Source organism: Dendroctonus ponderosae, unplaced genomic scaffold (assembly GCF_020466585.1).
Source record: "Dendroctonus ponderosae isolate FM_Combo_2020 unplaced genomic scaffold, Dpon_F_20191213v2 Dpon_F_20191213_7, whole genome shotgun sequence".
Classification (NCBI taxonomy): domain Eukaryota; kingdom Metazoa; phylum Arthropoda; class Insecta; order Coleoptera; family Curculionidae; genus Dendroctonus; species Dendroctonus ponderosae.
This window is the reverse complement of record NW_026018916.1, coordinates 8,778,266-8,793,369: the sequence shown is the minus strand read 5'-3', so window position 1 is coordinate 8,793,369 and position 15,104 is coordinate 8,778,266. Positions and strand designations below refer to the sequence as shown.

Here is a 15,104-nt window from a genome sequence, read left to right as displayed (position 1 = left end):
TTGAATTTTAACATAAAAAATTTTTCGCCCGAGCAGGGACTTGAACCCTGGACCCTTGGATTAAAAGTCCAATGCTCTACCGACTGAGCTACCCGGGCTCTTATAAAATTCGACATCATATATGATGAAAACCCGAAAGAAACCAGTTTGTTAAATTAGCCATAAAACATTCTAGTTTTTCAACCCACAATATTTGGAAACTACAACTGTTAGAGAAAAAGTTTCAAATTTAGCTCTTAAACGAACATATTCAAGCACGAGGGTTTTCTCACGTTTACGTTCGATGTTGCCGGGTGGCACATAAAGTGCTCCATTCAACTATCAATGTTCATTAAATTTACATTATAAATACTAGATAAGCTACTTGACGATTTAAACTCAATATCCTAAAACCACTTATTGGACATTCACAACTCCACACATTACTTAAAATTTAGCTAACTTTTCAAACTGTATTTGAACCTTCAATTACATAAAGCCTTATTTTAAAAGCCACGTGACAAATGGCAACACAGCCTAGTAGTTTCTCAACACACATGTAAGGTTGTGTTTGACACAGATTTAATTTGATTGAAGATTTAAAGGCTTTCCAGTGTTCAACATTTTTCATATTCCTCTTAAGGAGTTGGAAAAGTGATGGAGAAAATAGAAAGACGGCGATCGGTGTTCCAATTCTAACAAGGCCAGTTCTCCTATTACATAAACCAGCATAAAACATTACATAAAGAAGATTTTCGACGAAGTTCCTGAAAGCTTGACAAAATGAAATTCTATGAAAATTCGGCAATATTTAATTACAGCTGGGAGCAAGTCGCTCAGGGCTTTTGGAAACGGTACCCCAATCCCAACAGGTAACAGACAGTTAAGATGCTTTAAAAGGAATGCTCAATGTTTTTGTCCTATTCCTCATACATGCTGATTTTCTTTTGTAATCAAATAGGAGCAAGGTAAACTCATGTTTCATGTTTTTAGTTTCTAAATAGTATTTAAATTATTTAAATAATTATGATTCTATGAATATTATAAGAGGTGACACCTGGAAGTGTATTATTTTCGGACCTACTAAACGGATGGATTATTTTTAAATTGGAGAATGAAAAACAATGTTATTTTTCGACCTTGATTTAATTATATCTAAAGCGATAAATATTTATCTAAATTCCCTTGCTCGCACCTACCTATACCTACCTGTTAATAGTTGCATAAGTTGTAATCATGCTTTTATATGTAAAATACATCAATGGACGTCTTTACCAGTTGCAATTTTAATTACAGAGAATAAGTAACGTTTTAGCGGCTCCAAATGTATCTTTAAGCGTTTCGAGTAGAATATATTTGGAACCTTCTTCGAGTGTAAATATACATTACCAGAAATGCACTTTTTCCACTTTTACATCAGACGGACAAATAAAATTCTTTTGAAATAATGTCGATAACAAATATATGGTTTTTTCGAAATCACTTCTACCTAGCTGTCAACTAGTTGCATATTTTGTGGTTCTTATTTTTCACCCAGCTTATGCTTTTGAATGGAAAAAAATCGCGCGATATAATTTTTACTTCTCCCAGAATTTTTTGCACGACAGCAAGAAAACTTATTTTGGCCTTTATACGTTTTATCAATTAACGTCGGTTACGTATGAAAAAATACTCTTATTGGGAAGACTCGCATTAAAATTAAATTATAAACACAACTTGTACAAGTAAAACAAAGTACTGATAATAATCTTAAACATCTCACGTTTATTTCGTATGCAATTCACACTTCACCAGAATAGTGCCATAATATAACAATATAAATCTATATATATATAAAATTCTCGTGTCACAGTTTTAGTTACCATACTCCTCCGAAACGGCTTGACCAATTTTGATGAAATTTTATATGTATATTCAGTAGGTCTGATAATAGGTTGTTATCTATTTTTTATACCCCTAAGTGATATGGGTGCTGCCATAAACCCCTATCTTTTAATAGCTATATTAGTAATTCAATAAATTTAAAATAAAATTTTAAAAAAATCTCAAGTGGGCGAACCTTGAGATGATAAAAAACCCTAGGAATAATTTATATGGCAATACAACGTTTGCTGGGTCAGCTAGAATAATATAAAACAGACGAAAAATATGTTTGAAGAAACCAAAGTTTGATTGCAACAAACCCATAAACGGATTTATGATCCGTGTATCGCTCTTATTGCCATATCTGTTAGAGCCTTAAAAGAGGCATAAATTAAGTGATTTAGAACATGAGAGACCACTACAAGCAGCTAAAAACTGACCTCAGCCGTTTAATCCGATGATGTTCCCGTAAAATCAAGAGCAGTGGAAGTCTCAACTAAAAGTTGATACTAGAGATGTAATCGAATCAATTCTTACATTGTCATTGAAGATTTTTTGCTCGAGCGCTGTATAAATTGGTTTAAAGGTTGTTTGACATTTTTTCAAGAACGTTTATTATAATTATTGTACATACTTTCCTGACTGTGTTTCAATTCCAAATCAAAATCAATTCCTGGGTTCCAGTCAGGAAAATTGAAAATGTATGCCAAGGCTTAAAGCAGCAACAACGTTACACATAAAAACTGATGATGGTGGAAAAATACACCAAAACGTATTTTAATTGATAAATAGAGACAATAAATGACTGAAACCCAGGAATTGATTTTGATTTGATTATAATTATTAAATTGATCATTATATTCAACCACTTTATAGGAAAATAGTCACATATTTAACATAGGCTGTTTTTTAAACATTTACCTATTTTCACTCTTTACAATTTTGATTTATTTTCCTGACTGCGTGTAATTGTTATCATATTATTTTATTTCCTGGGCTCCAGTCACAGTGTGACGCCAGGACGCTTCAAAAACAAAAACAAAATTCGACCTATTTTAAAATACCCTTTATATTTCGTTCGGGTGACCAAACTGTTTCTCATTCAAGTGAATTTTCATGCTTCTAGTGTAATTGTAACAAGGGATTCTCATAACTGCTCTACAGATCAGACTATCGCAAACAGTTACTAGTCTAAAAATTAAAACTTATTAATTATACTTGTACTCTTAAATAAAAACGTTCTTAGATACAGATATAGTTCTAAGATTATCTATTGGCAGAAAAGTGGGATTTTCGAAGAGATGACACTGATTGTTAATTTACAGCAAGCACGTGTTAAGTGAGGACACAGTCTCCAGAGAACTGAAATCAGGAAAACTGGTTTCCAAAAGAATATTGACTAAAACGAATAACATTCCAAACTGGGCAAAACGTTTCATCAACACAACGTATGTTTATATTGTTGAAGAGAGCATAGTCGATGCGAAAAACAAGATTCTAGTCACCTATACAAGAAATATAGGATTCACAAAAGTTATGGTATGTAGCGGTAAACTGTGCTTTTAGAACACTCGCCTTTTTTTCTGGCGGAAATCTACTCTTTGGCTAATCTATTCCGGTTATTAACATTAAATCAATTCATTTCAGAGTGTTACTGAAAAGGTAACTTACACGCAGTGTGATGTAAATCCGTCGAAGACTGTCGCAACGCGATATGCTTGGATTGATTCTCAAGTTAGAGGTTTTAGCAGGGCAATTTGCGCATTTGGCTATGAAAGGTATTACCGATTCTAATCGGTATCAGCAACTTGTAAATTATTATTTGCTTTCTCGTTTAAGGTTCAAGAAAAACGCCCATAAAATGGTTGGAGGCTTTAACCATGTACTTCAGAACATGTATCCTCACCAACACGTTATTCAAACCGGCTATGTAACAGCGACGGCGGCCACTAAACTCAAAGATGCTGCCAAGAATGCATCTGAGTTAGCCAAGGCAGCTCCCATGTATGCTTCACTCCATCCTAATTAGTTTTTAAATTAGGAGTCGCAAGGAGACATTGTGTTAAATAAAATTTTCAAAGCTTTTGGTTGAACATCTAAATCATTATATGCCCCAGTTACGGATAACTGAGTTCATTGACTGAAACATAATCATTCCACCCAAGAGTGTTGTTTTTGGTAAAGCTGGTAAATTGTAAAAAATGTAAACTGAGATGGTCAAAATCTGATATGAGATATTTATTTGCAATCTGATTTGGGCAATTAATTATATCTGTACCAATCGGATTCTATCTTATTTTTCTTTGCCAATTAATGGTTCTAAAATCGTTTCTCTTAAATACTTCTAGTCGTTCCTATTTCCAAATACAATTTGTAGGTGGGTAGCTTTGAGACTAATTGGTTTCAGATGTTCAAAATATTTTATTGTAATACCTTCATTAGTACAAATACAAGCAAAACAATATTTGTACGTTACTGCTTGTATTGCCATTACTACTTTTACTTAGTGGTCTTTTGTAAATTCGTCTTTTTATAATTTATTAGAAAACCCCTTTAAAGTACTGCTATTAGCATAGTTTTTGTAATAGTGACAAATAAAATATTATATATCTGTTTTGTTTTAATTATCGCATACTACGCATACTTTTAAAGGTTCAATAAAAACTACTCGTGATAAAAATTTAATGTTTCATCTTTAAAAAAATATCCACCGATATATACCTTACTTTTATATACTTTGCACTAGAAAGTGTTGAAATTACACTCAAACACGAAATTTGGTCCAATATATTATGCTATAAACATAAATGGCAAGAGCCTCAACGTACAGTATGTCCGTGGCTGGACTAGTAAATCAAATTTAATTGAGTTAGCAGTTTTGAACATGTGATGAAAAATCCAAATATAATTTTATGAACGGTTTTTACCGAGCATTTTCTAGCTTGTTTAATCACGAATTGTTGACTACGTTGGATCCCATTTTATAAACATCAAATGACAAAACAAAAAAAAGATTTTTGCTATAAGTAATAAGCGAACGAGAAATGAGAACAAGGGAAGAAAGAAATTCGTAAAACACTTGATTAGAAATGTTGAATAAGAACCTCGGTAAAGCTTTAATGGAGTTTCTAAATGGGTCTGTTTGTATTCACAGCATAATAAATCAATAATCGCGTTTTGCCACTCAATCGAAAACAAGTTACATACATTTTGGAACTTATTTATTAAATAATCTCAATGGCGTTAACCTGGGAAGATAAAGAAGTCAGTTTTGATGTGCCCTACTCGTAGGTACTTACATTCCATCAATGATTAATTAAAAAGAATTTACTTTGTTAAAGCGAAATGCGGTTGAGGCATGGGGAAAAAGTTATTGATAAACTTGGTGATATTGAGGATACCAAAGGAAATTATGGTGATCGTGGCCGACTTATCATTACTAACTTGAGGATTCTTTGGCATTCAATGTCCAGCCCTCGAGTCAATCTCTGTAAGCTTACAAGTCTAGAATTGAACATTTAAGGATTTATTTATTGTTTCCGTTTACCGTAGCTATTGGCTTTAACTGCATAGTTTCAATAAATACGAAAATTATAAATTCAGTGAGTACAAAACGAAATATTTATTGCATCAGTGTGAATGTAGTTTGGGGCCTTATTTTAAGAAAATTCAAGGAACTACACACGCATTGCACTTGCTAACCATATCGAATGGTACTCGATATGAATTTGTTTTTACAAATCTAGACCAAGGAAATATTCGACATTTTACTACAGTGGTTGGTGTATACAAGTAAGTTTCAAAGTTTGATATCTCATCTTGCAAGATCAAATGTATGAGGCGAAAGACAATTTAGCTAGAAAAAAATAGGTAGCTACTTTTTAAGAATATAAATATAATACTAATGTAGGCTGGTGTGCAATTTTTGCAAAAATTATCTACTTTTTTACAAATTAAGTAGAATGAATTATTAAAATTAAGTGAAGTAGAGAGATTAATATTAAGTTAAGATTAAGTGAAGTATTAAGATGGCTTTTACAATTTTCGTGTAATTCTCTAAATCGGTGACCTCCATTTCTATCTAAGCTTTTCCACCCTCCAAAAATAAACACAAATGTTATATATTTAGCATTATATTGGCTTTTTGCAAATACATTTTTTTGTGGAATCTCTACAGCCCTTGTGCTCCTGCAACCTCCACTGGTGTAACATATTTTCTTTGTGCTTAAACCCTTTTATTATTTACAGGAATTAAACATTTTAAATTTCAGAGCCTACATAACATCCAAGCTTTACAGAGAATTGAAACTTCGTGGTGGAGTGGTGCATAATAAAAAACTGAAAATCTTACCTCTAGAGCAAGTGGTTTCGAGCATGCATGGAGTATGGAATTTGTCAAGTGACCAAGGTAGTCTCGGAACGTTTATAGTCTCAAATATCCGCTTCGTTTGGTTTGCTGATATCAATGAAGGTTTCAACATTTCATTGCCGTATCTTCAAGTAGAATCTGTAAACTATTCTCAACTGTTCTAACTGAAACAAAGTGCCTAAATTTGTTCTTGTATAGATTCGTGTCCGAGACTCCAAATTTGGCAAAGCGCTGGTAATCAAAAGTAACGAACGCAGTGGGAATTTTATTCTTGGATTTAAAGTCGACCCTGAAGAAAAGCTGATAACTCTTTACAAAGAACTCACATCACTGCATACGGTGTTATTTAACAATCCAATATATGGCGTCGAGTATATGTGGAGCACAAACATAAAGGAAAATGACGAAAAAGGCGACATATGGGAAGGTTTAGATGTAGAAACCGTAGTTAATTGAATTTCCTTGTCATACATTGCGTATCCGTTCTAGATAGTAGAGGACCCGAAAAATGAAATTGGAAACACCTTAGCAGTCTACCTAGCGGACGAAGGACATAAAAAAGATAGACTTCCAGTATATTCAAAGGAATTGGGACTTGCTATTGAATCGATTAAAGAAGGCTACACGTTGAAAAAACTTTGGGAAGTTATTCCTTCAAATTAATATTATTAACATAATCCCAGACACTTATATATTACACATCATTCTTTAGCAAGTCACCTTTAAAGTTGAGGTAGATTAGGCACCTTTCCAAGGTACACTAATGTCACGAATTATCAAGATTTGTCAAGCGCCTTCAGCACATAATGTATTTGAATAACATATTATTAAAAACCATTAAATGCACACAGTTTTATTTTAAAAGAAACTTGCAGCTGAGCGCATGTAGACCTAATTTTTTAGACTGTTCAGCCAATGCCCAACTGGATAAGACTATTGCAGATAGGTAAGCGTGAGAGCTTAAAGCTTGTTACTGATATTGTTACATGAGGAGTTTGTGTAATATTGTAGATATATGTGTTTGCCTATACCAGATACTAAAACGCAAATTTCCTACGTATGGATCGATGGAACGGGTCTGGATCTACGTATGCGGACTCGGACACTGAGTTTTACACCCTGTAATTACAAAGATTGCCCCAATTGGAGTTTTGATGGAAGCAGTACATTTTTTAGTAAGTAACTGCATATCTTGGGAAATAACGCAAAAATAACCATTTGATTTCAAACCGTCTGATTATTTTAATTTCCCGTCTATCATTCATTTTTTTAGTTTTTGACCACTGATTTTTTTCAAAACTGTTTTGTATCTACATACAAACATAATAACGTTAAGTCTCTTTATAGCACTATATCTATTGGATGTCCGTTCAATGTTCAAGTATATCCAGTATTTTAAATGGATTTATACAAGATAACTTACATATTTTCAATATATTAAATTATAGATATATAGATATGCAGCCCATTTGGTCGAGGACTTTCTTGCAGGGAGGTTGCTCGCGTTCAGACACCACAGATTTATAATAAAAAAATCAGTTTGTCTGTTGAGTGGGTGCAAGCAATTTGAAATAGAAAAGTAACAAGTTGCTAATTAAAAAAAATAAATAGGTACCTTAATTCTTTCTGTTCAATATGGAAGAGCAAAGGGTTCCATACTTTTCTGGTAAGGAGCAAGTTATTCGTGAAAATAGTACTTTTAGCATTTTCCCCTTAATATTAAATAATAAACTATTTTGTAAGAAAAAAATGTTATCTCCCTGTTATACTTTTGAAATCTTATATAAATATCAACATTTTTTGAATTGGCATATTGTTTGTAGAACTTTAAATACATAGTTTGGTAATGAATTTACAACAAATATGGCGATTACGGAATGCACACTATTATTATTTCTAACTTTAATTTGTAAAATCGACCAACTTTTTCTGTGTAGTGAGATGGACAAGTTTTGATAGTTATATGTGTGGTAATAAATTCTGAAACTGAATAATCTCATTAAATTTTAGTTAATTAGTAAAAGGGTTTTAGACCGATTTTGAAACTCTTCACAGTTCGCTTCCAAACCATGGTATCGTATCTGTTTCTTTCTTAGCGCTTTTCTACTAAAAAATTCACTGTTTCATTAATTGCCCACTTTTATGTTACACCCTGTAAATCTATGACCTAACTGGATATTCATGGCGTACGTTACACTCATATCTGCTGGATATAATATAGTTCAACAGATATAAAATAGAAGCATTAGACCAATTTGTGTCGTTTGAGATGTAATTATTTCTTTAAGGTACCCCTGAACAGTCGGATAATTACATTGTTCCGATTGCCATGTATGCAGACCCTTTCCGAAGAGGTGACATTATATGGACGCAATATAAGAGGTTTTATAGCTGCAGTTGTTTTCAGGCAATAACAAGATGGTTCTTTGCGAAACGTTTTCTCATGATAAAAAACCGACAAAAACCAATCATCGACAATGCTGCATTGAAGTATTGAACAAAGTGTGTGAGCAAGAGGTGATGTTTGGCTTTGAACAAGAGTTTTATCTCATCGGCCCTCAAGGGGACCCATACGGATGGCCGTGTGGATCGACTCCTAAATCATCTGGTAGAAATTGTGAAAGTCACCGGAAAAACTGTGAATTTGCTGGCATTTTTTTTGTCAGGTAAAAACTATTCTGGCATTGGTTCACAACGCGTAGTGGGGCGCGAAGTCCTAGAATGCATTTACCGGTGCTGTTTATACTCAGGAATTGAAATTTATGGAACTACCGCTGAGGTAAAATTAACTTTGCGCGAGCTGCTTTGCTTAGCCTCTAGAGAGATTGCTTAATATTTAGAGAGCTTACGGCCAATGGGAGGTGTTAACTGGGCCAACGTTAAGTATCAAAGCTGCAGATGATCTTTGGATGGCCAGATATATAATCCAGCGAGTGGCGGAAGAGTTTGGATTATCAGCTAGCTTTAAAGCAAACTTAGTTAAGAACGGAGTTCCGTCAGGTAATTCTTGCTGATAGAATTAACTAAAGTTTCTACCTAATTTTTGTATAGGTTTGCATACTAATATGTCTACAAAGTGCACTAGAGACGATGGTGGTTTGAAACACATCCAGGATTATATTTGCAAATTGGAGAAAAATCACAAAACAGACCAGAAATATTATGACTGCAGTGAAGGTAAAATTTTCAATCAATATACCTGTTTAAATTCAAATATAAACTCTCGCTGGATTTTTCAAATCTTTATTTTATATAAGAAACATTCCCGGGAATGTTTCTTTAATAATGGGAGTGCACTTTTTGCGGGGGACCTTTGAATGTTCTATAGAAATATTTATACTATACTCCATAAGAACATTCATAGTGTATTCTCTTGGAATGTTCAGTTTCTTTCTATAAATTAATTTTACGTTTATTAAATACGAATGAAACTCAGAAGAAAAAATCCAATGGTCTCAAATCTAAGACACATTTATACATTTTTCTGATAATATGAAGTTAATTGACTTGCTGATTTTTTTTACAATATTTTAATAAGCGGAAAACATTCTAGATTGATAATTTAACTGACATCGGAACTCTAATAATATGGGGTTTAACATTAGTGTACACTTCATCTGAAATACCCTGTATAATGAAAAAATGAACTGTTAATTTTTAGGAAAGCATTTGAAGGAGCGACTAACCGGTCGTCACCACACATGTAACATAGAAAAATTCAAATCTGGAGTTGGTGACAGAACTGCTTGTATCCGAATATCTCCGGCCGTTGCCGATAAAAAGAAAGGTTTCTTCGAAGATCGACGACCATGTAGTTGCGCCGATCCATACAATATAATTACAGCCTTAGTTAACACTTGTCTTGGTTAGGCAAATTAATGCAAACCCATTGTAATCCGTTCAGAAAATACATAAATTGTCTTCCTGAAATTCCCTGCCACTTCAGTTAGAAAAGAGACTTTTGAATGTGGATATGTTCTTAGTAGCTGAAATTAATAATAAACTTTCATCCTGAGAGTTGTGAGTTGTTGTAACATTTACTGTAATCTGTACCTGAACTTGCATGTAACGATTTGATTAATTTGGATGTTTGTTTTAAATTATTCTATTTTAATGTTGGATAACCAGAAAGTTTTATCTGAATGTAAGAAACCACTCTGCTTTCCTACTCTTTCCTTAGCTGATAAAATGCCGACTGGTGATATTGAATATGTTTTATCTACTATCCATAAATTCTTAGTAGATCTTTTGTTATGAAAATATTTGATTTGAGATGCACTGTATTCAAAAAAATTGTATATATACTCTTGGATCAAGAGTATCAATTACATAAATTGAGAAAAATTAAATTGAAAAAACAAAATAATATTGAACATAAAATGATGTTAAGATAATATCCGTTTGGTACCTATATTTTTTTGGTTTATAAATATTTCGAATTCTGTTCACTTTAGCCCATATGTACCTTAATACTTTTTCATTGAGAACTAAATGCTGAAGCGGATTTTATAGTAAAAAAATTACCAATCTATTTAAAAAATTAAAGTTGTCCCCCACTTGACGCTAACAGCGTCATCTATAAAAAAGTTAATCTCCGTCATCTATAAAAAAAGAGATATTTGACTGGCCCATGTTAAAATAAACGTACGTAAATTAGTCGGTAATTCAACATTGTCAAAGATAAATGTGATCTGCCATCTAAATTTTAACCAAGCAGCAAGCAATTTTGATATTTATTTTATTTAAGTAATATGATTCGTTTTCCCATAAACTGAACAGCATGAGGAGTTCGATTTGATATGCCCTTACAACCAAAAATTATATCCAAACTTTATAGGTTTTCGCAAAACAATAATAAGACTTACTTGGAAAATACAGTGTGCACTTTAAAATGATTAAGCGAAAACTCGTAAAGTGTCAAAATAACACTTTGACATAAGTTTTCTATCAAATTCTTGATTTACACTTTGTGCAAGAAAAATGTCACGGTGACAAATTGAAGTCAAAATACACACTTTACTGTCACCTTGAGGGTTACGAATTGGAAACCTACTCGAAAAATGGATGAAGTTACCCATTACGAAACGCTTTTGAGTGTTTATGTCAAGCAAGAAGCATCGATTACCGAAAGAAGCGAAGAACTCAAAGAATTAAGTGCCAAATACCATGAAACTATGCAAACTCTCAATAAGCATCGCAAAGAACGCGATTCAAACAACCTGGAGTTAAATCAGAAGAAAGTGCAGATAATGGGACGCCTGACTTCGATCCTAAACACGTGTAAAGACAATGACATGTCGTGGAAAGAAATTGACACCAAACAGTCCTGTATTCACACTTATCAAGAAAAAGCCAAATCAATAAATCAGAAAAAAGTGGATGTCGCTAGGGACTTCGTTAAAAAGCACGAGCAACTGAGCACGGAAATTTACAGCGAAAACATGCTAAGCAGAATTCAAGATTACCATCAAAACTGCGAGAGTGTCCAGGATTTCATACTCCAAGCCAAAAATGAAGTCCAGGACGTTTCCAAACCTGCCACTACAGCTTCTGAGTATAAAATTTCTGATCTGATGAAGAGTTATAGAAGCAACGTGGGTTCACGCAAAAAACTTTCGGCGCTGGATGCTGAAATTGAAAACACAAAGAAACAACTGCAAACCATTATGTTTCAAATGCAGGAGCCCAACGGATCCTCTTAGAAACTTTGTAAGAGTCGTTCAATTACTTTAGCTATTACAAAATTCAAGTCAACTAAGTGAGGCTATACTAGGGACTATTCTACATTACTTACATTACATCTCTGTAATATTATTATTTTTAATTTCTTTATAGCACTAAGACAAGAAAGTTGTTAATATATATAATAAAGTAACAAACAATGGGATTAATAAAATACTTTCATAAATATGTGTCTATTAAGGTACTGACTGTGGTTTTGACAAAATCATCCGTATCTCACTGTGTGTTAAATTTTTCTATGTGACACAGGTTCGACTATAACGCATTTATAATTATTTTCACAGTTCCGACAAGTATTCCGGATGTGCCGTTTTCTGGCTATGACTATTTCTGATTACATTTGCCAGCATAGGTGAACAAACTTTGTATTAAATAACTTACACTTGGTCCTTGCCTGCCAATGTAATGTAATACTTTCCAGGACTAGTTAGTTGAATAATGAAGATAATTATAATCACTTGGAGCCCTTAAAAATAATTCCAGCCCCCTTTTTAGCGACGGTTTTACCATCGCGAACAACTTTTTTTCTCTTAACATTATTCCATGGTTGCGTTTCGACTCTAAAGAAAACGTTAATCTAGAATTATTCTACAAATTGAGCACTTTCTGCACTTACTCTAATTTGTTTGCCTGGATTTCCCCATTCGTCTCCGCGAGGTTCTTCAAAAGGCTTTTGCTGCTTTCGTCGGAAAACACAGTTAAAAACAAATTCTTGGTATTGGCATCTAGTGATTTTGGATCAAACGGTTCTGTTTTCAATTCGTCTAGTAAATAATATATCGACTTGAAACATGGAGCAACACGCTCGCATCGACATATTTACCTCTTGAAATATCACCTTTTTCCATTCTAAACTCCTCAAGTTCTCGGTCTTTCTTCTGTATCAAACTTAGTAACACTTTATTTTGCTGTTCTAAGTAATTCAAGGTTTGAATCATTGGAATAGCTATTGTATTTCTAAACTGAAAATAATTCAAGTAATCTGCTGTTTAATCGCTTTAACCAAAAGTTCCAACAGTGATCAAAGCCGTTCTACTTCTTATTGCAGGTTTTGGTATAAACGACCGCTATACGTGATAATTCATGCAGAAAAAGGCTTATTAGGATGGTCTCTTGTAATTATACCTATGTAAGCATGTATATATTTGTTGTTTCTTACTGTTTCAACAATGAAAAGCCAAACAACTTTAATCTATAGAAGTGGCATTTAGAATATAAAAATATATCCTCTACCACTGACTCACTATTTCTTGGTCCCGTTTTATGAGCGTAAACTTATTTACAATATTTTGCTCAAGTTCTGAATCCTTCTGAACCGAACTCTTTTCCAAAATCAACTCCACATCTGTGCTCAAGATGTGCTTCACAGAAGCATTGACTTCTTGTAAATTGTTTACCGTTTCCAGCAGGATGTTTCTAATGTCTATATCGGAATTTATAGAGCAACCATTGCGCTGTAAAAAATGCAAGCTTGTGGTAACGCATGAAGAATTACTACAGAAAATCATTGTTTCACTTATTGGGTTCGACATTTTTTCACATAAATATAACAAGAAGATAAAGAATAAAGCTGTATCAGAATTAAGTCAGTATAATAGATGGAATGTAGTACTAATTTTGAGAGTCTTAGGAAGTTTTCTTTAATGGTTTTATAAAATTTAATGTGCTAAATCATTTCACACATAAGTAATACAATGTACTCAGCCACTTAAATAAGAAAACATTTAGTTAAAATGAAATTCACACAGAGTACTTATGTATTATATTATAGGTATGTATATACGTAATGTACTTATCCCGGCTTGGACAACCTGTTAGTGGGCAGGCTTGGTTTTTATGAGAAGACTTTGTTAGATAATTTGAATGCCTTTGGATACCTCTGTGTACTATTTGAATGTGTGAATTTGATCAAGAAAAGTGTTGATCAAATGTAAAATGAATTTACTGATTTGGATGTAGAAATGATTGTTAAAAACTAATTTATAACGTTTCTATAATAAAATAAAAATCATTATTCGTATACTTTGAACCTTAGGAATAGTAAAAGAATTTGCTTAACTTTGAAATCAGATAAAAAATAATTAAAAAATATAAACGTTTATTAAATAGTCAATCGTTTATCAATATGTCTTTTGGTCGCTCGGGCATAGAGGAGATTAGTCACCTAGCTCGAGGCAGCTGCACAATGGCTTTTGTATACAAGTTATTTATTTTACGTATCTACAAATAGATAAAGTATAGAAAAGCACAAAGACATTTTAAAAATATTACATTTTCCAGGCATAGTGAAAGAATCTTTTAAACTAAAAAAACATAGAAAATCGGTTATATAAGGTATACATACTTGCAATTTTGCGTCACCAGTTTAACCGATATTTGCAGTATCAGAAAAACATATTTATATGTTTTACTGAACATTTACGGAAAAATCAAAGTAAGTCCAAGTATTGAAAATTTCTGTAGCCCTTTAATTATCAATGGTACAAAAAATTGACCAAATTTTCTTTTGAAGGCTCGAAAAAGACCTACAGAATACAAGTCATTACAAACAAACTGATTCATTTATGAAAATCATTGAACTAAGTTAAATATAAGTAACAGGGCAGAAAGACCGATTGGGTCGATAGCCTTTTTCTGTAGGAAATAAAGATTATTTATATATATATATAAGTAACAATATCGTCGTAACCAGAGGTTAACATTTACAAAAGAACAAACTATGATAGTTCAAATTAAAAAATTATACCTGGTATTCTGCAAGTAAATCTGAAGTGGAAATATGATTTTTCCAGATAAAGACAAGATCGCTTAATATTATATCGCAGCCCCCATCAGTCTTCGTAACACTTAACATAAATAATTTTCCCTCGTAACTAAACACTTTCCACATTTTAAAATGTTGTTTTTTGTTTACTCGCGCAAAAAGGTTGGGTTAGGTTATAAAAAATCAACTTCCTTGCCTCCAGTAACTTTCTAATCCCTAATTATAACAGGATTACGAACTGCCTATTTAAAAGTAAAAGTAAGCTAGAATCAGTATAATCGGTCTGCACGAACTTCTTACTAAAAAATATATTTACAAATCACGAAATATTTACATCAGGTTGATAGTTTGCGCACTTAACCTATATCAGCCAGGAAATGAAAACCG

The 15,104-nt window shown here is 32.9% G+C and overlaps 3 protein-coding genes and 1 non-coding gene across 6 annotated transcripts; 2 read left to right on the top strand and 2 right to left on the bottom strand.

Annotated features, from left to right (window-relative positions):
- Window positions 1-25: 25 nt before the first annotated feature.
- On the bottom strand, window positions 26-98 carry Trnak-uuu. Its single transcript has one exon. It is a non-coding gene; the product is annotated as a tRNA-Lys (tRNA).
- Window positions 99-486: 388 nt separating this feature from the next.
- Window positions 487-4,453, top strand: LOC109542835 (protein preli-like). 2 transcript variants are annotated; one of them, XM_019912253.2, is made up of 4 exons: window positions 487-851; window positions 3,168-3,381; window positions 3,490-3,620; window positions 3,682-4,453. In XM_019912253.2, exons 1-4 carry the CDS (start codon window positions 763-765, stop codon window positions 3,869-3,871), a joined length of 624 nt encoding a protein of 207 aa, XP_019767812.1. In that variant the 5' UTR covers window positions 487-762; the 3' UTR covers window positions 3,872-4,453. The 2 variants fall into 2 exon arrangements, with proteins under 2 accessions (XP_019767812.1, XP_019767813.1); XM_019912254.2 differs by having other exon boundaries at window positions 508-947.
- A 531-nt stretch (window positions 4,454-4,984) lies between these two features.
- LOC109542833 (Bardet-Biedl syndrome 5 protein homolog) lies at window positions 4,985-10,228 on the top strand. 2 transcript variants are annotated; one of them, XM_019912248.2, is made up of 9 exons: window positions 6,412-6,646; window positions 6,701-7,157; window positions 7,223-7,386; window positions 8,500-8,565; window positions 8,619-8,819; window positions 8,878-8,990; window positions 9,052-9,211; window positions 9,263-9,388; window positions 9,873-10,228. In XM_019912248.2, exons 2-9 carry the CDS (start codon window positions 7,018-7,020, stop codon window positions 10,079-10,081), a joined length of 1,179 nt encoding a protein of 392 aa, XP_019767807.1. In that variant the 5' UTR covers window positions 6,412-6,646; window positions 6,701-7,017; the 3' UTR covers window positions 10,082-10,228. The 2 variants fall into 2 exon arrangements, with proteins under 2 accessions (XP_019767809.1, XP_019767807.1); XM_019912250.2 differs by lacking the exons at window positions 7,223-7,386; window positions 8,500-8,565; window positions 8,619-8,819; ... (2 more) ...; window positions 9,263-9,388; window positions 9,873-10,228 and adding exons at window positions 4,985-5,129; window positions 5,184-5,332; window positions 5,395-5,444; window positions 5,507-5,634; window positions 6,114-6,351 and having other exon boundaries at window positions 6,410-6,646; window positions 6,701-7,057.
- Window positions 10,229-12,110: 1,882 nt separating this feature from the next.
- LOC109542834 lies at window positions 12,111-15,094 on the bottom strand. The gene is made up of 5 exons (XM_019912251.2): window positions 14,700-15,094; window positions 13,198-13,407; window positions 12,777-12,915; window positions 12,570-12,717; window positions 12,111-12,513 (listed from the first exon to the last, which is right to left on the bottom strand). The coding sequence occupies exons 1-5, from the start codon at window positions 14,841-14,843 to the stop codon at window positions 12,408-12,410; spliced, it is 747 nt and encodes a 248-aa protein (XP_019767810.1). The 5' UTR covers window positions 14,844-15,094; the 3' UTR covers window positions 12,111-12,407.
- Between the last annotated feature and the right edge of the window lie 10 nt (window positions 15,095-15,104).

Bases quoted from the DNA above. Each gene is read 5' to 3' on its own strand.
- LOC109542835 (XM_019912253.2), top strand. From the start codon at position 763: ATGAAATTCTATGAAAATTCGGCAATATTTAATTACAGCTGGGAGCAA. The intron at 852-3,167 runs GTAACAGACAGT...GTTAATTTACAG, and splicing joins CGGTACCCCAATCCCAACAG to CAAGCACGTGTTAAGTGAGG. The intron at 3,621-3,681 runs GTATTACCGATT...TTCTCGTTTAAG, and splicing joins TGCGCATTTGGCTATGAAAG to GTTCAAGAAAAACGCCCATA.
- LOC109542833 (XM_019912248.2), top strand. From the start codon at position 7,018: ATGTATTTGAATAACATATTATTAAAAACCATTAAATGCACACAGTTT. The intron at 7,158-7,222 runs GTAAGCGTGAGA...GTAATATTGTAG, and splicing joins GATAAGACTATTGCAGATAG to ATATATGTGTTTGCCTATAC. The intron at 8,991-9,051 runs GTAAAATTAACT...CTTAATATTTAG, and splicing joins TTTATGGAACTACCGCTGAG to AGAGCTTACGGCCAATGGGA.
- LOC109542834 (XM_019912251.2), bottom strand. From the start codon at position 14,843: ATGTGGAAAGTGTTTAGTTACGAGGGAAAATTATTTATGTTAAGTGTT. The intron at 12,718-12,776 runs GTAAATATGTCG...ATTATTTACTAG, and splicing joins AAAAGGTGATATTTCAAGAG to ACGAATTGAAAACAGAACCG. The intron at 12,514-12,569 runs GTAAGTGCAGAA...CGTTTTCTTTAG, and splicing joins ATCCAGGCAAACAAATTAGA to AGTCGAAACGCAACCATGGA.